Source organism: Delphinapterus leucas, chromosome X (genome assembly GCF_059928025.1).
Source record: "Delphinapterus leucas isolate spDelLeu-1000000601 "Yukka" chromosome X, BTC_Dleu_Yukka2, whole genome shotgun sequence".
NCBI classification, from domain to species: domain Eukaryota; kingdom Metazoa; phylum Chordata; class Mammalia; order Artiodactyla; family Monodontidae; genus Delphinapterus; species Delphinapterus leucas.
In genome coordinates, this window is record NC_143150.1 from 15924141 (window position 1) to 15946850 (window position 22710).

At 47.3% G+C, this 22710-nt stretch overlaps 1 protein-coding gene across 1 annotated transcript; it reads right to left on the minus strand.

Annotated features, from left to right (window-relative positions):
* Positions 1–1513: 1513 nt before the first annotated feature.
* On the minus strand, positions 1514–21635 carry VGLL1 (vestigial like family member 1). The gene is made up of 4 exons (XM_022554216.2): positions 21434–21635; positions 9830–10249; positions 8285–8344; positions 1514–1931 (listed from the first exon to the last, which is right to left on the minus strand). The coding sequence occupies exons 1-4, from the start codon at positions 21633–21635 to the stop codon at positions 1888–1890; spliced, it is 726 nt and encodes a 241-aa protein (XP_022409924.1). The 3' UTR covers positions 1514–1887.
* Between the last annotated feature and the right edge of the window lie 1075 nt (positions 21636–22710).

Here is a 22710-nt window from a genome sequence, read left to right on the forward strand (position 1 = left end):
TCAGAGGCAGGAGACCTTTTCTTCCCTCTTTATTAACGTGGGAAAATTGATCACTGCTTTCAACTTTATTCAAGAAAGAGCTTCCAGGCTGAGGGATTTGCAGGGAAATATTATCAGATTACCCAGGCTACACAAAATGCCAGCCCTCTTGGAATCATTTTTCTTTTCCCTAAATAGCACATTGAGTTCGGTTCTGATGGGCATGTTATCTTCTAACAGATGAATCTTTCTACAGCAAGCCAAGATAAACACACACTTGTTTAAGTGCTGGAATCAGCCTCCACCCTGAATTTTCCCAACCATCACCTAAAATAGAACACGGCTTTTGAAGGCAAATAACTTTGAGAGAAAACGTACTGGTTAAGTTTTTTTTTCTCTTAGTAAATCTCAGAAACCTATGTAACACACTGGAAAAACTGCTCAAGACAAGAGAATTACTGTATTACTGCCAAAGTTACCAATTCACTCGTGCAAGAGCTGTGGTCTTTATTTACACAGCAGATGGGAGAACAAAATATCCAAGAGCCACCCTGATGGTAACCTTTGATAAATATTGTGGTGGAAAGAAAAGAGCCCCGAGATCAGACCCGGGTTCCAGCGCTGGCTGTGTAAACTTGGGCAAGTCATTGGCCAACTCTAAGCCTCGGTATCCACATGTATTAAGTGAAGGTAATCATGTCAATCCTACAGTTGCTGAGAAGTTTGCAGGAGATCATGGATGTGAAAGAATTTAGAATTAAGAATAGCATAATCCCAAAATGTCATTTCATTATTCACCCTTTGAGCTGTTACACGGGAGCAACTGGGGTGTGCGTGGGGAACGCTGGTGGCAGGGGCCTCCAGGGTTGTCAGGGCTAAGTACCGAGTTCACACCGGACCATGAGCTGTCTATCAGATCGGAGAGATGAATGAGTTTGGAGAAATTTGTCATCTCATCTGGAACAATCTGCAGGGAAGTCCTGCTACCAAGTCTTGGACCCACGTGGGCATCCACACTGGTGGCCCCAACGGTTCTGTGCTGAAAAGAAAGTTACTATTTTCCCGATGTCACTAACAGCGGGAAGAGCTACAGGAAAGCTTCCGTGTTCATGGCAGCCAGGCGGGCCCCTGCAGAAGGCTGTCAGGTGCAGATGACCTCCTCCTCAGAGGGAAGGCAGCCAGCAAGTCTTGCAACTCATCCAAGAAACGTTCTGGATACAGAGCTTATTCTAGGCCCCACTTGGGATGGCGTGGTTTGCTTACTAACGACCTGCAAGTTACTTCTCAGATTGCTCAGCCATTCTACTTGGAATCACTTTTTTAGAATTCAGGGATCAAATTTTCCAGGTGACTATCTCGTTCATCAGGCCCAGCCTGAGGCCTTTTCAGCTTCCTTTCAGACTCCAGCCACTCTCAGTGGGTCTTGCCCACCCCATTTCCATTTTGCTTTTTGTAGAGGCAAGAGGGAAGATGGAAATAGTCTGGTTAAGGCTAGAAAGTGTCAGGCTGTTCCTGGAACCTCTATTCAGTTCGAAGAGTGGGACAACCCCATCGGGTACCACGCCGTCAGTCTTGATGTGGCAGACCCAGCTGATGGAGGGTAAGGCGGCTGATTTCTAAGTAGGAGGGCAGTGGGTGCAGGGGGTGTGAGCCTCTATGCTCCCCACCGCGGAACATCTCTTTTAACCATCTTACATGCTTAAAAAGTTAAAAAAAAAAAAACCTAACGTGGGGCATAGGTGCCAAGGAAAAGTATAGAATTTCAGGGAGAACAGAAACTTGCTTTGGACTCAGTGCTCTTTTGTGGCAGAAAGAGATAAGGACGGCGATGTCTCTAGACCCTCTGGATTCTCAGTAGAAAACCATAAGCAGGTTTGGAAAAAGGAATTCTCTTCTTTAAACCGGAGTTCAGTAAAAGAACAGATCTTTTCTTCTCTCTGGAGACTGGCTTTCTGAAAAATAGGATAAGCATGATGAGGAAAGAAGCCAGCTTGGGGTCCAAGAAGCCCAGGTTTGAATTCTGACCTATCTCACCACTCCTAGCTGTGTGACCTTGGGCAAGTTGCCTAGCCTATCTGAGCCCCACTTTCCTCAACTGGTAAATGGGAACACTAATGATCCCTACCTCCTACATGAGTTACACACATGTAAAGCCCTTAGAACAGTGTGTGGCACAGATATGTTCAATAAAGATTAGCTCTTATTTTGTTAAAGAGGCAGTGCCTTTATAGGGAGTAGAATTATTGTGGGGTCATGCTGTAGCTTAGCTTAGTGGGTAAGACCAAGGACAGAGAAAACTGACGCTGACACTTACCTTGACTTTGGGCAAGTGACTTAACCTCCCTAAAGCTCCATGTTCCCATCTGTGAATGAGGATAAAAACAGCACCCGTGGTGTAGGGAGCTATTGGCTCTTATTTTGCCTCACTTCCACGGCTCTTGTCATTCTCTTCACCTTCTAATGATCTTTACTTCGTGCCACTTCAGCCAGCCATTTGCCCCGGTCACACGCTAGACCTCATCATGGCCTACACAGGTAGCATCCTTGCCATCTCAATTTCGAACATCCGCTCTCCAACCACCATGTCACAATGTCATTGGCTTACGTAGTCTTATCACCGCATTTTATATAACCTCATCCTCCAATCCACCAACCTCCACTACCCGGCACCTTCCATCTGCCTCCGTTTCCTTCTCTGAGCAGCTTACATACCCTGGTCCCTTCTTACAATCACTCGCTTGCAAATACCCTCAACTCCTGTTCCTCTTTCTCCACCCATCGCACTCACTCATCAAAATCTCAACCCTGGATGAGCCTCACCGTTTGCCTTCTCTGCATTACACTAACCCAATAGCACTGGCAAAAGTCACCCAAGCCTGTTTCCACTTAAACTGGTGATCTCAGCCTTCACAGTTGACTGAGAAGAGAGAAACCGTGTAATTAGTACATTTCAGACTCCCCACAAACAAGCCTGCAAATCTACTTGCATCTGTGTCCTTATTCTCCTTCTTTTGTCTGCTTTCAATGGCAGAAGGTCCCCTCCTCTTAGCAAATGTCAGTACTTCCACGGGTCCCTTTCAAAACTTCTCAGTGTGGGGAGGGGGAAGGGTAAGCTGTGACAAAGCGAGAGAGTGGCATGGACACATATACACTACCAAACGTAAAATAGATAGCTAGTGGGAAGCAGTCGCATAGCAGGGAGATCAGCTGGGTGCTTTGTGACCACCTAGAGGGGTGGGATAGGGAGGGTGGGTGGGAGGGAGGGAGACGCAAGAGGGAGGAGATATGGGAACATATGTATATGTGTGACTGATTCACTTTGTTGTGGAGCAGAAACTAACACACCATTGTAGAGCAATTATACTCCAATAAAGATGTAAAAAAATTTAAAAAAACTTCTCAGTGACTTCAACTACGAATTTATCCTCATCCTCCTGTCATCCATCTCTTCATCTTTGTATAGGCTGTAATATTTGCCTTCTTTAAAAAAAAAAGACCCACTCCACTCCACTAGTCTCCGTAGCTACCACCTTATTTATTTCTGTTCACCCCCCTCAATGCTAAGCTCTCCGAGAAGCTACTGGCATTTACTGTCTGTCTCCACTTTCTCATCTCCCATTCCCTCTTCAACCCACCCAACCTCGCTTCCATCCACACGCTATAACGAAAACTGCTCTTAACTAGGTTATCAAAATCTTTGATGCCACATCCAATAGAAATCTCCCTGGTCTTCTCTTATTTGATCTCTGGGAAGCCTTTGCCACAGTTGATCATGCTCTCTGGAACTTTCTCCTCTCTAAGTTTCTGTAACACCTCACGCTCCTGGCTCTCCTCCCACCCAGGGACTGCTTCTTCTCAGTATCATCTTCTGGGTCCTTATGTCCTCAACTTGTAAATATTGGCACACTCCAAGACTCTGCTCTCTGCCCTTCTCTCTTCTCTGCCTGGGTGATCATTCAATGGCTTTCAATGTCATTTTATACTGAACAATCTCAGAAGTTTATCCAGACTCCCCTCTTGAACTCCACACTTACACACACAACTGTTGAAGAGGGATATCCGCTTGCACGTCTTGTAGGCATCCAGACTGAACGTGGTCAGAGTTTTGTTCTCCTACAATCTTCCTCATTTCCATACATGTATCCACCCAGTTGCTCAAGCAGGAAACCGAAGAGCTAAACCCCCTCAAATAGATCTCAAATGCATTAACTTCATTTGGCCTCCACTGCTGCCATCTGTTCCAGGCTACCATCCTATGCTTCTGGCCTCCTAACTGGTCTCTTTGTTCCCATCCCTTTCTCCAGTCAATCCTCTCCACAGCAGGCTTCTGCGCCCTTATTAAGTGCAAACTGGGGGCTTCCCTGGTGGCGCAGTGGTTAAGAATCCGCCTGCCAATGCAGGGGACACGGGTTCGAGCCCTGGTCCGGGAAGATCCCACATGCCTCGGACCAACTAGCCCGCGAGCCACAACTACTGAGCCTGCGCTCTAGAGCCCGTGAGCCACAACTACTGAAGCCCGCGCGCCTAGAGCCCATGCTCCACAACAAGAGAAGCCACCGCAATGAGAAACCCGCGCACCGCAAGGAAGAGTAGCCGCCCCCCTCGCCACAACTAGAGAAAGCCAGAGCGCAGCAATGAAGACCCAGTGCAGCCAAAAATAAATAAATAAAATTTGTAAAAATACTTTAAATAAATGCAAATTGGCTCACACTTCAAACCCTTCCATGGCTCACCGAGTCACTTAGAAGAGAAAATCCAACCTCCCACCATGACCCAGAAGGCCCTGTGTCACCCGGCCCCAGTCGACCTCTCCAGGCTGGGCTCTGGCCCGTTCCTCACTCACTTCCGGGCCTGGGCAGGGCAGCTGCCTCCATCTCTACTCCAGCTCTTCCTGAAGCTCACTCCATCCCTCACTTCATTCGGGTCCCTGCTTGCACATCACTTCCACACAGAAGCCTCCCTTGACCACTTTATCCAAAGTTGGTCTCCATCTTTCTCTATTTCAACACTTGGTATGCTTCCTTCATACTTACCATAACTTGCAAATATTTTGTTTTGTCTTCTTTATTGTTTTTTTGGTGGAGTCTACCTTCCCCACTAGACTTAACTCTCTGGGGAGCAGGGGCAAAGACAGTTTTATACACTATTGGATTTATATATGTAAATAAGAGCACCGTGCCTGGCAAATAGCAATGTCAATATTATTATTACCTGTAAAAACTGAAGAAATCAGTGTCTATTTGTACAGATTTAAAAAATCAAATTCACTAAAAATTTCGGCACCGCAGTTTTGGGGAGTCCCCTCCAGAAAGGTCTCTCCAACTAACTACCCTTCCAGCAGATTGCCCTTCTCTCCACAAGGTCTCTGCCTCATGGGTGTGGGACACCTGCATGAGGGGACTAGGCCATATTGGAGGGTAAGGAGGGGACTCGGCCTTCCTTCCTTCCTTCCTTTGACAAATATTTATCTGGAGTCTCACAGAGGAAATCTTTCGGAACTACCAAAATCCTTCCTGAAAGGTTCATCCAGCTCACTTCAAAATCAGGTTAATATATGGGAATTCCCTGGTGGTCCAGTGGTTAGGACTCAGTGCTTTCACTGCCAGGGCCTGGGTTTAATCCCTGGTCGGGGAACTAAGATCCCACAAGCCGCGTGGGCAAAAACAAAAAACACCCCAAAAAACCAAGCCCCCCAAATCAGGTTAATATAAAATATATCAAGAATCAAACATATAAAGAGGCGACCAAGTCCCACGCCAAAGCTACCAACCAGGAAGTGATGGCACAGAATCTGGGCATTTCACGAGCTCCCCCTTTGGTTCTCAGCATCAGGCAAGATGGGGAAACTGGCAGTGTGCCCTCTTAAGAGCATGGGCTTTGAAGGGGTTTCCTGGTCCTTTTATCCACTAGGGAGTCACCCCACTTCCCCGTCCCCACGCCCTGCTGCCTCCTCTGCCCAAAGCCACAGCTGCAGCTTAGCCAATGGGGACGGGGGCTACTGGCATAGCCAGGTACCCATCCCCCACCTCCTGTCAACTACTCCGCATGGAAGGCTCATCCCCTTGGCCCTTTCTCAAGGGAATACTGCTCCTTTGCATGCTTTCCAAGTCTTCTGCGCCCACCCCTCTTATTCCAGGATGGCGTCCTGGCCACAGATGGACAGTGAACCCATATACAGTGAAACAACCGTACCAGTTGCTAATCTTCACTGTTGTACACTTGATTTAAGTTGGAATCGTTTCGATGATTTATGTTTCGTGTAATTTTCGATGCTGATCGTTGTAGGACACGCCAAGAGCAGAGAGAGAATACCTCTGCTGCCTGCTGCTGTGTGATCTTAAGGCGAGTAAGGCCTTTCACCTGTTTGAGACTCAGTCCCCTCATCTATAAAATGGGCATATTCATTCCTTCCTTCAGTCAGTCAATCCCTATTTACTGGCTACCTCTCGTATAAGGCACCTAGGATGTCCTCATACACGTATCACAAGGTCGTTGTGGGGACTGAGCGGGATGCAGTGTGTGGGATCTGGCTCACAGCCATCACCCACAGGTGGTGTTGCTGTTAATTTGGGCCTGTGAACAACGGAAATCATCAAGTTTTTAGTAATTCTAAGGCTTATAATTTTTAAATGTATAAACTCTTAACAAGTACTTAGGAGACTTGATAACCCTGATATCATTCATTAGAAGGCCAGCAGAGCTCATCCCCTCAGGCAGAGACCTCCATGAAGGCTGACAAAGCCGTGCTACCTTAAATCTACCTCCTCACCTGGGCACCGCCAATTCCTCCCTGAGGGTGATTTGCGGCTTGCTTGTTTCTGTTTTACAAAATGGTGTCAAACAAAATTAATTTGTACTCTGTTGGCAGATAGGTTTTTACCATTTCCTTTTTCGATGTTCTTTTGCTGTTTCCAGCGTCTGTGCACTCATTCATCTGACACATATGTACTGACCTCTGCGCCAGGCTCTGCCGCAGGTGCTAAGGATGGGCCGGTTCGCCCCTCAAAGCTTCGGCCCTCGAAGCCCGGACATCCTAGGGAGGCCTATATATCGTGCTCACCCCCACTCCACACCAAACTGTAAAGTGCCTGAGATCTGGGGCCGTGGTGGCAGCTCTTCCCTTGATGCCTCTCAAACACACAGCAGGAGAACAGCTGAAGGCACACAGGATGCCCTCCCAAAAGGCACTTATGCTGTGCCGGGCTCACTGGAGCTAATTTCCATTAGAATGTAAATTCTAAGCATTTACATATATTATTTCAATTAATCCTCACAGAAGCCTGATGAGGTGGGCATTATTTTAATCATCATTTTATAAATGAAGCCACTGAGGTATGGACAGGTGAAGAAACGTGGCTAAGTTCCTAAAGCTAGTAAGTAATGAAGCTGGATTCGACACCAGGTCATGAAAGTCCTCATGTCAACCCCTGAGACTGTCCTCATTTGGCATCACTTTCAAATTGAGCGTGGGCCCAGGCAGACTCCTAGCCTTTGGTATCAGGTGGCATTTTCTCTGACTGCAGAGTCCCGGGGTGGCCCTATGTTCTGGGCTGAAAACTGAACATCTGGGAAAGAGCAGGCTAACCCTCATGAATTTGTTCATTTTCCTGAGTCACCTTGGTTATCTCACTTAAATCCAGCTCAAAGAACTCAATAGAGTTGCTTTTATAGCCAAATTAGAAAATGGGCAAAACATTTTACAAGATACCAGGTGCACGGGCTCTTTGAGACCAAAATGAAACCTATTCTAGGGATGAAAATACTAAGTAGAAATGGGGGTCATTTCACTTGCTGGAGATCCTGGGTTTGTTTTTTTTTTTTTTTTTTTTTGAGTTACTGAAAAAACTTTATTCACAGAGTAAGTGTGAAAATGTCTTTTTATTGGTATTAAAAGGGAATTTTAAGGCTGTAATACCAGCTCTTTATTCCTTAAAGGGAAGCAGTTACTATAATGATGCACTTGGAGCCACACGGCTAGTTAGCACCTTCCCTCTTCATTGGGGAACCATGAAGTCTATTATGTTCCCTCAGGAGGGCAGTTTTCCATGAGAAATTGCTACATTTGTAAAGAACATATTGACCATGATGAAAAGATTTTATCCACATCTACACGATGATGACAAAATTGGACATGACTAAAAGGTTTGGGCAGCCCAATTCTCAGGAACAAAAACTAGAAACAAATGTCATGATACCCATAAAAATGCCTTGATGTGTCTGTCGAGCGTGGGAGATCCTGGTTTTTATGCTACAAGCTTGTTCTCAGGATACAGACATGCTATCGAAGGCAGAAGCAGATACTTACTTTCAACTGCAAGGCTGGAACTGGCAGGTCCGCCATCAGGGGGGAAATAGATTTTCTTACCTAGGAAAATAGAAAACATGATTGGGAATGACATCGGGGACTGGGTTAGAAAGTGCCCAGAAGCCCCCCAGGGAACCCCAAATCGCCTGGTCCTCAATTTATAGACACCTGACATTTTATCAGTTGCTACAAAAACAGAGAAGCTTCTGTTTTGAAGGCCCTGTGGGTTTTGTTCCCATGTTACAGGCAATGTTTCTGATCAAGGGTCACTGACTTCCTCAACAGATCCTGGACCATCGGTCACCAATTAATCCGACAGATATCTGCATTAGTAGGAGAGTCTGAAGAGTCGGTAGCAGTCGAGACTTTAGCGATCAACATTTGTTTGAGAATGTGTCTAGAACTTTCAGGAATTGGATAATGCCTGCATGGTGGCTTTGCCATGATTTGCCTGGCATATAGTAGATGCTCACTAAATCTTTGCTGAATTGGATTTGAACTGCACGGGCTTGTTGTGTTTGGGAGGTGATGATTTGAGCCATCTGTCTTCTAACCATCTGTTGAGGCAGGGCTCTGCTGTGCGTGCACAAGCATATATACGCAGTTGGCCTCATCTGTCCCTCTGAATCCAGCAGGAGCAGGTTTTTGAAAAAGAGGACTAGGGTGGGAATTCTCATAGGTTTCCCAAGCATGACATTTTTATGATTTACTCTTTAGGTACATTCCTAATCAAACTGTGGGAATGATGGAGTGGTATTTTAATGGGAAATTGGTTTTCGACATTAGGATGGAGCACAGCACCTGACCTGGGTAGGGCTAGACTGAACAGGCCCTTTGTGTAATATATATACTTGGTCCGGAAGTAAAAGCAGCTTCTAGCAATTTCTTTTAGGCATGGAACACTAGAACCAGATACGTATGGACCAGGGAGATGGAAAGAAAATTCATCTAGGGTACAGAAAGCCAGAGGATTAAGTATGTGTCGGGTGAGTGAGTAAATGAAATGGTGAATGAGCCTTAAGGATGCTTTCGTTTGTGGAGGGGTGTGGGTCTGGGAGCAGAAGCCCCAGACAGTCAGGCACCGTGACGCTCTCCAGGCAGCAAGGGGGCTGCCTCCACAGTCACTTTGAATTTTAATGTGTGGAGCAGATGGATGGTATAGATGGCCCTTGTTCTTACCTAGGGGTCTGGCATTATTGCAAGTTGCCAACCTGTTTTTTTAGATAGAGTTTTGAGCCTGTAGGTATATCCCTGTGAATGCAGGACCCTAAGATTTTAGGCAGCAGCCCATTTTTCTAGGGTAAGTCCAAGTCAGCAGACCAGGGTGAATACTCTGAGCCAAGTGCATCTGTCTGGCTATCTATGCAACCCTTTAGTCGTTAAACGGTGACTATCGACGCAGCCTAGTGAAGACAGATGGAACTTAAGCAAAACATTCTATCCCTCAGAAGCCCCGTAGCTGGAGTGGCAGCAAGTAGCCTTCACATCCCATCTCACGCCAACTCACTCTCAACCACCTCCAAGTATCTGGAGGCGTTTCCTTACAGTGGGCTGAGCCGGAAGGCAGGTTGAAGAGCAATCCCATGCTTCCGGCCGTCTGGGCAGAGTTGCCATCCTCCCACGAGGCAGATTCCTGAGGATGGGTTAGGCATCTCTCTGGCTGGAGGAGACTTAGGAGGGGCTCATACTTCCCATCAGGCTGGGTCTCTGGATCCGAGTGCCCAGTGGAAAAGGCATGAGGGTAGCCAAGCTCTGGGAAGCTGGAGCTGGCGAGGGAGGAGAAATGCCTCAGCTCGCCAGGCTGAATGGAAGGGCTCCCGGTCAGGGACACTGGATACTGATCCATAGCCATGGGACCAGATCCACTCAAGCTGCAGCTGGCGGCACCATTTGCAAAAGATACTTCCGGCTGTGGCTTTGTCCACTGAGACGAGAAACGCCACTGATTTGGAGGCATGCCACTATCTGGGAAGGAAAGATTTAGAAGACAGGTTTATGTATTGTTTTCAAAATGGAATTAGCTTAATTTATTTCTGGTTAATATATACTATTTTTTAATTGTAAAAAAAGTCACTCTAAGCATAGTATCCAGAGACTGCCATCGTCTACCTTTAGGTGTACTTCTAAGATTTGTCTCTATTCATGTATGCATTGTTTTCACATCACATATTGTTTTCAAGGTCGCTCTTGCATTATTAAAATATCGCAAACATCCTCCCATAGCAAAGAATAGAGCCAACACCAGCTTTTTAAATGGCTGCAGGTATCCCGTCATAAGGCAGTACATCCCTTGTCCAACTAGCCCCTCAAGGAAACTTTTCTAGAAGTAGAATTACTTGGTTAAAGGTGATTGGTGTTTGTTGCCGTTGTTTGGCTTTATTTTATAGCTGGTGCTTGGAACACACCGAATAGGAGGACTCCACAGAACTTTACAAAGGGTTTAATACTTGCTTGCATCACACAACTCTAGGGATTGAAACCCCACTTTCAAGAGAGGTCTGGGGCATGGGGATGTTAACAGACTGGACCAAGTTAGCCAAGCAGATTAGCCAAGTAGGGATCTGAGCTGGAGGAATCAGTGATGGGTAGGGAAGTGGTGGCTTGAACCTCTTCCTGCGAAAGCAAAATGCTCAAGGTCAAGCAGCAACTCAGTTTCTTCTTGCAAAGTTCTTGTGGACAAGCTAGTGGGGATGGAGTCTCCTTTGGTCTCAGAGACACTGTTCAAATTGCGCCTCTAACAGCTGCTGAATCAGAGTTCTCGAAGAGTCTCGGGCAGCCCGTGACATGGACGGGTGTTTTCCCCATTCTCAACACCCACTCAGGAGGAGGGGCGGAGGGAGAGAGCGAACTCTGGCAGATGGCGCTTAAAGCCTGGAGGTTCTTATCTATCCAAGATAATGCAGGGGGCGCATGGGTGTGGCTGTCAGGCCCCCTCCCCCTTCTCCTGCACCTGTCCCAGTGCCCCTGCATGTTCAATTTGCCTGGATTTTGTCTGAGAGGTCAGCCCAGTGAGACTGGAGTGTCCCACCCACCACCGCAGCAAAACAAGCCCTAACCTACACGGCACAGATACTCTGCCCAACTTTTCCCATCGTTCACGAGAGATGGGCGATGGGTGGCTACTTTTAATGAAGCCAAGGGCAAGGAAACATATGAAGATTTGTTCCTGGGGCTGGATGTTACTTTTGAAAACCGTTATCTGCGGGCTAGTAGCAATTCAGGGCGCTGTGTAGCACAAACAGAGTGATTAAGCTGACTTAGGCTAATCACTGTTTGTGCCTCATATTGAATGAGGGTACAGAACATGTCCCAAACACAAGTGAGAAACAATGTGTAGCCTCTGATAGCTGGGCAGTTTCCATCTGAACTGGCTTTACAGATCTCATACATAGGACCTAGGTTTTGAAGGCTTGAAAAGTGGAAGGCAAGGCCCCAGCGTGTTTTGAATATTTTAAAAAACTGCTTCCCTTCCAGAATTCTCTGAGTGAAACGTTAAGGGGAGTGGGTGGCGTGCCTCTGGCCAAGGTCACACTTGGTCACTGAGTGCACCAGAGCACAGTTTGGCTGGGAGTATGTGGCCCAATCCTGAATTCACAGCAACCCAATGGTGGGCCTTGGGAAAGCACCTGGCCAGAGCAGGTTTGGGTGCGATGTCCCGTGGAGCAGAGACCCTAGATTTTGGTGGGCCTCTTTCCCAGGCTGCTTGGGCAAACAGCTTCCAACAACCACGGCCATCTATCCTGGGGACCGCTGGAGTGGCTCCCGGTTGCCACCACTAGAAGTGGCCCTGGTGACACTTCCTTACCCAAGATCCCCCTCTTAGTTACTTGGGAGATGAGAGGGAGCCCTAGGGAAGAGACTGCTGCCTTCTCAAACCCCAACCTACACTAATGAATGGAGAGCGGGCAAGGAGCTCTTTGGGGACACTTAGGGAAGGCTGGATTTTTCTCATTCTTTTTTTTTTCCTTCAAGGTGATACTAGGCAGTGTTTGTAAAATGTTAACCACCTCCTATCTTGTGATGTCTTGAAGTGGATGCGGCTTTAGTCTTTTTTTTTAAATTAAAGTATAATTGGCTTACAATATTATTTTAGTTTCAGGTGTATTTTTAGAGATTATACTTCATACAAAGTTACTATAAAATATCGCCTATAGTCCCTGAGCTGTACATTACATCCTTGTAATTTATTTATTTTGTACCTAGTAGCTTGTACCTCTTAATCCCTTTCTCCTATTTTGCCCCTCCCCCTCCCTCCCAGGCTGGATTTTTCTTTCAGTAGGAATACAAAAGGCTTCCATCCCCTCTACTCCAACTCTGAACATGTAGCCCCAGCCTCTCAGTCCCATCCATGCCTCTAGCATTCCTGAGGCCTCTGGTCCTAAGACAAGGTCCTGTTCAGAGAGCGCAAGTCTCCATTTCCCACCCTGCCCTTTTAGGGTGAAAATAGCTAGCTATTCTCTGGCGTCCTAAGCAAACCCAGAGGCACCACCCATGCCACCCATAGACCCTGCTGAGAACCCCAGAACCTTCTAGAAAGCACCTCCAGGCATCAGAGTTTGCTTCCACCCCAGAGGACCCTCCCTCCACTCTATCCTTGCATGGTGGTCCCGTCTCCCCGTTCCAGACTAGTTTCTGGACACACCAACTTCAATGTCACCCCCTCAGAGAGGCTCTCCCTGAGCTGCCAATGTCCAGGGTGTTAGCCTGCTACTCTCTGTGACTATGCCCTGCTTACCGCTCCGTGGCATAAGCCTAACCTGTGATTCCATTCCCTCCTGCCCTCCTTCCCTCACTATTGGTCCTCCCCACCAGCCAGTAAGCTCTAAGAGGACTGAGATCCCTTCTCTTCTGTTCACCATCACATACTCAGGAACTTGCACAGTGCCTGGCACAGAGTGGGCCCTGACTAAACGTTACTGTAATGAAGGCACACCCACGTGTGCCCTCACACGTGCACAGGCATGCTGGCGCGCACGCACACACACACACACACACACACACACACATGCACACACACAGTCCCCACTAAATCCTTCTCTGTGGACGAGAGCAGCACGCAGAGGGTCTAAGAGCACAGACTTTGAGGCCAGACAGGCTGGGAGTCCAATCCCAGCTCTGCCACCTCCTACGTGTGTGACACTGAGCTTGTCCCCTCCCGTCTCGGAGCCTCTTGGGGCTGTTGTGAGATGGAAGGGGACAATCCATGTAAAGCGTTTGGCACGGTGCCCGGGACCTAGTAGGCACTCAAGAAGTGAGAGCTGTTGCTGTGGTTACTATTAGTATTATTTTGGTTTAGAAACGCAGTGTAGGCTCACATTCACGGGTTTCTCCCCTGGTCTGCAACACTCCACAGAATCAACCAGGAAAAAGCAAATTGGTAATGCATGAGGCCTGAGGAGCCTCCTTGCCCTCAGTCAGCACAGAAGGGAGGGCAGGAAAGGACAGAGCCAAGGCGTCTGGGAAGCAGTGGCAGCCGCAGCGCTTCAGGGCTGACGTGGAGGATGGAGTAGGTATTGGCTATGAGAGAGATTTCAGAAGCCTTGGCTTGGTGTGTACATTCCCAGAAATAATCCATCAGAGGTGGGCAGGAACAACTGTACATCTAGAAGAGCTTTTGTTTATTGCGCACTTACTATGGGCCAGGCTCTTTGTCTAGCATTCTGGATGCATCTCCCGTGAGCTTCACAGGAACCCAGATGAGAAAATAGTGGTTAAAAGAACTCGCCTAAGGCCACACATAGCTAGCAGGTATAGAACTGGCTGATTCTCAGCCTCAGACTTCTTTCACTCGTTCTGTCTCCCATAATTGCAAGAATGCAGCGAGCCTGCACTTTCACACACTCCCGCGGCTGGACGGGGGGCAGATGGGCATAACATTTCTGGGAGCAATTTGTCAGTAGCTATCGAAACCCCAAAATCTGAGTGGCCTCTGATGCAGTCATTCTACTTACAGCAATTTATTTTAAGAATATAAGCAATGATGCCTGCAAAAATTGAGCTACAAGGATATTCGATGTGATATTTACATATAGCGAAAGAGTGGCAACAATCTAAATGTCTGAAAATTTTAATAGATCTGGTACATCTATAAAAAGGATACTCTTGAGCCATAAAATGATGTTGTAGTAGAACATGTAATGGCAATAAAGATACATACGGCTTATTGTCGGTTAAAAAACCAAGTTACAAGCCATGACGTGCAAAATGATATTAGGTTGTAAAACTTAGTATGTGCACATAGATGCACATGTGGTTTTGTGTCCTGAATGCTTCTGTGTTTTCTAAAGTTTCAAAACTTGACACATTATTTTTGTGATTAGAAAAATTTAGTTAAGTAAAAATTTATGAACCCACTTGACTCAGTGAACCTGTCACAGCTGTGAAATAATTGCCCGATTACCTTCCACCCATCTTTTCCTCCTTCTTTGTCCCCTGTCTCCACCTTTAATATAAATGCTGTTTTATGATGAAGTTGAAGCCGAGATCCCTCTGAACACACACACATATCTTGCCCCACGAAGGTCCCAACTTTGACCTGCCCGATGTGCACGCACTGACTCTCCCCTCTCTACCATCTTGGCTGGTGGCACTTGTCTCTGATTCATTCATCCCAGAAACAAAGAGGATATTCTTTGTATTAGCCGATGGCTGAAACAACACCAGAGGCAGAGACAGCTTATGGAGGACAGTCCTGTTCCAGGGCACCCAGTTCAGGGGGGGTGGGTCCTATTCAGTCCCACCCCCTCCTTCATGGCCTCCTGCCTGGGTTACCTAGTCTTTTGCTGATTATCCAGGTTCCCTTTCCCAACTGAAAATAGGAGATTGAACATAGAAAGTGTACTAGTATTTTGAAAGTAGCTAAGAGCTCAGTATCTGGAATCAAATGATCTGGTTGTGAACAGCTGCCCCTTACTAGCTGTGGAATCTTGGACAAGTCATTTGCCTCTCTGAGCCTCAGTTTTCTTACCAGGAAAATGGGCATGGTGAGAATTAACCAATAGGTTGGTCTGAAGAGCCAGTAAGATAATTCACGTGACAGCCCCTAGCAAAGGGTCTGGCACACAGGAAGTGCTCAATAAATATTAGTCATTATAAACATGATTAGTGAGAGTCCTAATAGGCATTAACTCTCTGGCTGGGGTGTCGTCAGGGTCTACAAAGGCAACATAGTGGAATAGTCAAGAGACTGATTCTGGAGTCTGACTGACCTGGGCTTCAATCTCTATCACTCACTGGGCTGTGTGACCCATCCCATCACTTACCCTCTCTGGGCTACAGTTTCCTCCTCTGTAAAGTGAGGCTATTAATACCCACTGTAAAGTGGTTTTGTGAAGTACAGCACGCATGTAGGAAAATGCACAAGTATAAATGTGCAGCTGGGGGGAAACATTTTTCACAAACTGGGTGATGAGTACCCAGATCAAGGAACAGAGTATGACGGTCACTCCAGAAGCCTTCCTCAGTCCCCTTTCCCATCACTAAACCCCTCCAAATGTAACCCCTCTCCTGTCTCCTAACACCATAGATTCTGTTTACACAGCTTTGACCCTTATCAATTGTAGTGGATTTAAAGGACTGAAATGAATGCAGTTACAGCACAGCACCTGGCACCCAGTGTGGCTCCCTGTTAGTTCAGAGTCCTCTCCCTCATTGGGAAGGAAGACACGAAGTCATCAGGGTTCACAGGGGCCATAAACAACTAGCATGACTATACCTCATGTAGATATTCACACTAAAACAGAAACCCAAGACACAGAAGCAACCTAAATGTGCATCGACAGAGAAATGGATAAAGAAGATGAGATACACACACACACACACACACACACACACACACAAATGGAATATTACTCAGCCATAAAAAAGAACGAAATAATGCCATTTGCAGCAACATGGATGGACCTAGAGATTATCATACTAAGTGAAGTAAGTCAGAACGAGAAAGACAAATATATGATATCACTTATATGTGGAATCTAAAAAATGATACAAATGAACTTATTTACCAAACAGAAACAGACTCACAGACTTAGAAAACAAACTTATGGTTACCAGAGGGGAAAAGGGGGGAGGGATAAATTAGGAGTTTGGGATTAACAGATACACACTTCCATATATAAAACAGATAAAAAACAAGGTCCCACTGTATAGCACAGGGAACTCTATGAACTATATTCAATATCTTGTAAGAATCTATAAGGGAAAAGAATCTGAAAAAGAATAGATCCATATATATGTATAACTGAATCACTTTGCTATACACCTCAAACTAATACAACATTGTAAATCAACTATACTTCAATTTAAAAAAATATTTTTAAATAAAAAAGAAAGAAAGAAAGGAAGGAAGGAAGGAAGAAACCCAGCGTTTCTTCCCCACCCCGACTGGATTCTGGAGGGGGCAAGAGAAGGAGACTGGCTATAAAAGACCTCTGAGGGCTCAGGCTGTACGTATACCTTCTTCTCAGCAGCCCTTGAGCATGTTGCCAGGCCTAGGGCTGGGCTCGAGGCTGGGATAGGAAGAATACAGGGTGGTAGTGTACCAGAACCGTGACCCCAGAAATAGTAACTTCTGAAGCTTCTCGAGTTACCTACTCTAAAATCCCCAACGTCCTTCTGAAAGGGAGATAATTCAAAGATACTTTCAGCTTGTGTTTTCTTTTCTACAAGTAGGGCCAGTATAAATTATACCTAAGTAAATAAAAAAGTAACTTTGATTTGAGAAAAGCAGCCAGGAAGTTCAACGGCATTTCCTAGCCATACGGGCCTCAGTGTTTGGGCTTTGCGTATTTGGCCTGACAGAGCACCCTTAGAATGTGGCTGAGCCCGCCATGGGAGCCCATGAATGGAAGCCTGTTCTCCGTGTGGCTTAGCTGAGGCCTCAGTAGGGCCAGACAACCTGGGCCTGGCCTGAAGAGGCTGAGAGGATGCCAAGGGTCAGTAATGAATTTCCCACTATTTTCGAAGCTACGTGCATCTCATGTAACACTTCCAGTGAGAACAACTGGGGACCCGCCTTCTTTCAGGGGACCCTCCCCGGAGGCAGCAGAGCTTATGAGAAACTTGACTCCTAACTGCGATAAGAGAGGCCTTGAGGAAGACGGGCTTTCTCCTTCATTTGTTCAAGCAGCTCAGCTAGACGAACGAACATTGGCCTAGCCCCTACCACGCGCTGCGAGGGAGACACATTCTTCACAGTCCCGGGATCTGTGAGACTCTCACACGGAAAATGCAACAACCCAGAAGGTAGGTGGAGAAGAAAGCTGCCTCTCTGTTTGGCCTGGGAAGGCTGGCTTGGGCAAGATATAAGGCCATGTCCAAGTTCCCTTGGCGGGCAGGGGCTTCACAGAATACAGAGCAAAGTCAGAAGGCATAAGAAACAGGGCAGCAGCCACCCAGCAGAAGCACCTGGACAACTTGGGGGCTGACGGGAGGGGCCTGCTGCTTTGATCCTGATGTTTTGAAGGTGGGCCCTCGTACCCACTGTAGCCATTCAGAAACATGCGTCAAGCCTTCACACCACCACCGCAAAAGTAACTACCACCTACATGGCATTTACTATGTGCCCCTTGACATGCGTTGTCTCAGCGATTCCTTCTCTAGTTCAATAATACTCAGTTTTACAGATGAGGGAACGGAGGCCCAGAAAGATGAAGTGCTGTGCCCTGAGATCACATGGCTGATCAGTGGTGAAGCAGGCCCCGCCTCAGGCTGCCTGGTTCTAAAGCCATACACCAAATGAATCTCTCTCTACAGTGACTCCATAATGGACAGAATCAACACCTTGTGATCCAAGTCACAACTTCAGGGGGCTTCCCTGGTGGCGCAGTGGTCAAGAATCCGCCTGCCAATGCACGGGACACAGGTTCGAGCCCTGGTCCGGGAAGATCCCACATGCCGCGGAGCAACTAAGCCCACGTGCCACAACTACTGAGCCTGCGCTAAGAGTCTGCGAGCCACAACTACTGAGCCCATGTGCCACAACTACTGAAGCCCATGCACCTACGGCCCGTGCTCCACAACAAGAGAAGCCACCGCCATGAGAAGCCCACGCACCGCAACGAAGGCCTGATGCAGCCATAAATAAATAAATAATTTTTTTTTTTAAAAAGAGCTCTACAAATCACAATTTCATTCATTCACGAAATATTTATTGAGCACCTTCCATGTGTGAGACATTAGGCTGGGTACTTGGAAAACATCAGTTAACAGGTTGAGTCCCTGCTGCCACAGAATTCAGAGTCTAGGGGGTAGGAAGAGCTAAGAAACACATAAATATATAATATGCCACATGGTGACAAATGCTAAGAGAAATAAAACAGGGTAAGACAGAGAGTGACAGGGTGGGGACTTCTATTTTTTAAATAGATTGTTCAGGGAAGGCCTGTCTGAAAAGATGACATTCCAATGGAGACTTGAATGAAGTAAGGGGAAGTCATGCCGTTATCTGGGGAAAGAGCATTTCAGGAAGAGGGGAGAGGAAGTGCAAAGGGCCTGAGGCAAGACTGTACTTGTCAAGTTCTACAAAGAGAAAGGAGGCTACACTGGAGTGAGGGAGGTGGGAAGTGGTAAGATATGAGAGCAGAAAGATGACAGGGGCCCAGGCCAGGGAGATCCCCATTAAAGACCTTGGATTTGATTCCAAGTGAGATGAGAAGCTAGTGGAGGATTTCAAACAGAAAAGTCATATGGTACGACTTTCAATTTAATGGTATAGACTGAAGTGGGGCAAGGGCAGCAGCAGGGAGACTGGTGAGAAGGCTGCTGCAAAATTCCGGGGGGGCTTCCCTGGTGGCGCAGTGGTTGAGAGTCTGCCTGCCGATGCAGGGGACACGGGTTCGTGCCCCGGTCCGGGAGGATCCCACATGCTGCGGAGCGGCTGGGCCCGTGAGCCATGGCTGCTGAGCCTGCACATCTGGAGCCTGTGCTCCACAACGGGAGAGGCCACAACAGTGAGAGGCCCGCGTACCACAAAAAAAAAAAAAAAAAATTCCGGGGCGGGGGTGTGGAGACGGCTTCGCAGACCAAGGGGACAGCAGTGGAGGTGAGAACACGTGGTCAGAGCTCGGATATATTTTGAAGGTAGAACTTACAGAATTGTTCGAAGGATTGGATGTGGGATATAAGATAAAGAGAGCAGTTAAATATGACTCCAATTAATTGGAAGGATGCAGCTGCCACTTATGGACGGAGCAGGGTGACGGGGAAACTAAGAGTTCAGCTTGGGACCTGTTTGGTTTGAGATTCCTATTAGCTCTGTGAAATGAAGGTATCAAGTAGACAGCTGTGTAGATAGGTCTGAAATCCAGTCTGGGCTAGAGATACGCATTTGGGATTGACCAGCACATAGACGGTATTTATATAGATGGTATTTAACACCAAGAGGCTGGAAGGGATCCCCTAGGGAGTGAGTGTAGAGAGAGAAATTGTCTGAGATCGGAGTTCTGGGGCCCTCAAATGTTTAGGAGTTGAAGCGTTGAAGAGGAGAGGACATCCAGCAAAGGAGACAGAAGGAGGGTGACCAGGAAGCCAGGAGGAAAAGCATGAGGGTGTGACATTATGGAATCCAAGTGAAGGAGGTATTTACAAGAGAGAGCAATCGACTGCAGCAAACGTTGCTGCTGATGGCTCAGCTAAGATGAGGACAGAGAAGGAACATTTGGCTTTGGAAAGTGGAGGTCCCCGGCTAGCCTGGATAAGAGTGGTTTCAAGGAGTGTTGAGGATGAAAAACAGAGTGGAGTGGATTCAAGAGAGCAGGAGAGGAGAGGAAGAGGATGGAGAGTCCATGGACACCAGTTGTAAGTCTTGCTGCAAAATGAAGCGAAGAGATGTGACGATAAGCCAAGAGTTGGTTTTATCTCAGGTTGGGTTTACAAGGCAAGCAGGATAGAAGAAGTGAGGGACTATGAATTGCTGGCGCTGACAAAGAAGGGATTGTAATATATCCAAGCCAAAGTGTTCAGAACTAACCCAGAGTCAAATACCCAAAGTGAGCAGACTTGTCTAGGCATGAAGAGCCTGCGGTTTTGACCCTTCCCAGGAGCCGGTTAGATCCTGTGAATCCCACTTACCGCATGTCAATTCCCCAAACGACTCAAGAGCAGCCATTCCTGCTGCTGCTCTAAAGCGCTCAGCACACCGTTAGACAGCACACCTCCCCGCCGTCCACCCAGCCCCTGGTGCCCAGCGTTTCCTTTAGGATCTGCTGCTGCTACACCCCCTTCCGCATGTTTCCTGAAGTCCCAAGAGTCTCTGAGAAAATCACGTCACCTGACTGGAAAAGTTATTTCTGGGAGAGAAGCAAATTCTGAAAAGCTATATCAGCTAATACACCCACTCCCTGCCCAGACTGAAAGAGTCTGGCCAGCCAGGGTGTTGGCGTCTGAAAGCAGAGGTCCCACTTGGAGGCATTCAGCACGTGAGCGTGGCACCTTTTGACATAGCTGTCTTGAAATGTGTTTTGAAAAGAAAGAATGCTTATTATTAAAAAAAAAATTACCCAAGAGCTTGTGCAATAGACACCCCTGATGCTGTTAAGGGTGGGGAGAGGGATGCCGCCAGACAGTTCATTTGCCTCCCTCTGGCCCTGGCCCTGCTCCCCAGAGCACCCACTATTAATTGAGAGGAGGCTGGGTGTACACGCGGGGGACACGCATGCTCTTATCACAAGTCCTTTGGTGTTCCTGACCTGTCAGACAAAAGTAGTAGTAATAATAATAATAATAGTACAGATAATGGTGCTAATAATGAACAGTTGTGGCGCTCTTACTGTATACTGAGTAGAGAGCTCAGCACTTAACACAGTTGAGGACATAAGGGAACAGGTATATCAATTTGATTAAACAGTGTCCTTTTTGTTTTCTGGCCGTGCCACACGGCTCGCGGGGATCTTAGTTCCCCAACCAGGGATGGAACCCACGTCCCCTGCAGTGGAAGCACAGAGTCGTTACCACTGGACCATCAGGGAATTCCCTAAACAGTGTCCATTTTCACGGGAAACTTCTGAGAAAAGGGTGTGGCTTCTCACTAGACAGTGTGACGTGCCTTCAGGAAATATACACACGTCTAAGAGCATTGAGGGCATCAGAACTGGTCTTTCCGTGAGAGCCCGATAGGTAATTCCAGCCCCACTCTCCCGACATGCTCACCATTCCTCAGGATCACATCTCCGCTCTGGCTGGAAGGGCTGAGTCCCTGGGGGCTCTTGACATTGCCCAGAGCTCTGGAGAAGTGTTCGTCCACTACGCTGCTAATGTCCCCTTGGAAATAGGTGAAAAGGACACAGCGGGAATTCCATTCAGTCTTGATAGGGCTCTGCATCTGGACGGCGGTCTTCCTCACTTCTTCCATCGTGACACAGGGGAAAGCTGCGGAGCAAACGCAAAATGTCACTGGTACTCTTTTTCCAAGCGGCTTGGCTGTAGTTTGGAGAAGCAGGGTCCTTGAGGGCAAGCAGTTTGCTCCTAAGGTTCGGGCTCTCTCACTGGGGCCCTGGGTAGCTGCACAGCTGCTGAGTTCAGGAAACAAGACAGAGCTCTACCAAGTCCTGAAGCGACCCTCTCTTACAAATGAAAAAGATTGTCTGGGAGCATGATTAGAAGAGCATCAGGAAATGAAAAAGAAAGAGAGGGAGGGAGGGAGGGATGGAGGAAGGAAGGAAGGAAGCAAGGAAGAAAGAAAGAAAGAAAGAAAGAAAAGAAAAGAAAAGAAAAGAAAGAGGGAGGGAGGGAGGGAGGGAGGAGGGGGAGGGAGGGGACACTGACACCAAAGAGTGGAGTAACTTGCCTTCTGGGGAAGTGCCTGCCTCCCACGAAAACCACGTGTAGATCCCCCTGAACAAGGGCACTGAGTACCCCAGTAGAGCTTGGCTAAGCAATCCAGTGGGTACTGACAATTTCAGGTTTCCTAATAAGCACTGCTTTCTACCTTGGCGGCTTCCACGCAGGAGCATCAAACACATCAAATTCTCCCTCCCCTCTGAAGCCATAATCTGTGTTCGATGGGGTCCTGCACCCACCCCCACCCCATCTTAGAAACTAGCAATTACAAACAACACCAGTTCTGAGGCCTCCAGACAGATATACTCTGCCCAGAGTCATTTAGAAAATGTCAGAGCTTTAAATCCAGGTCCAATTGACTCTGAATCCCATATTCTTTTTTTTTTTTTTGGTCGCACCGCATGGCTTGCAGGATCTCAGTTCCCCAGTCAAGGATTGAACCTGGGCCACGACAGTGAAAGCCCGGAATCCTAACCACTAGGCCACCAGGGAACTCCCAGACAGATATACCCTGAAGCAAATGCAGAGAACATTTTTCACACTAATATTTTGTGGTGACATTGGGGAAAAGCGCTCTGTTCACCACGCTTCCTCTGCGCCTAGAACGGTGCCTGATGTCTAGCTTAATACTGAACAAATGCGCAACA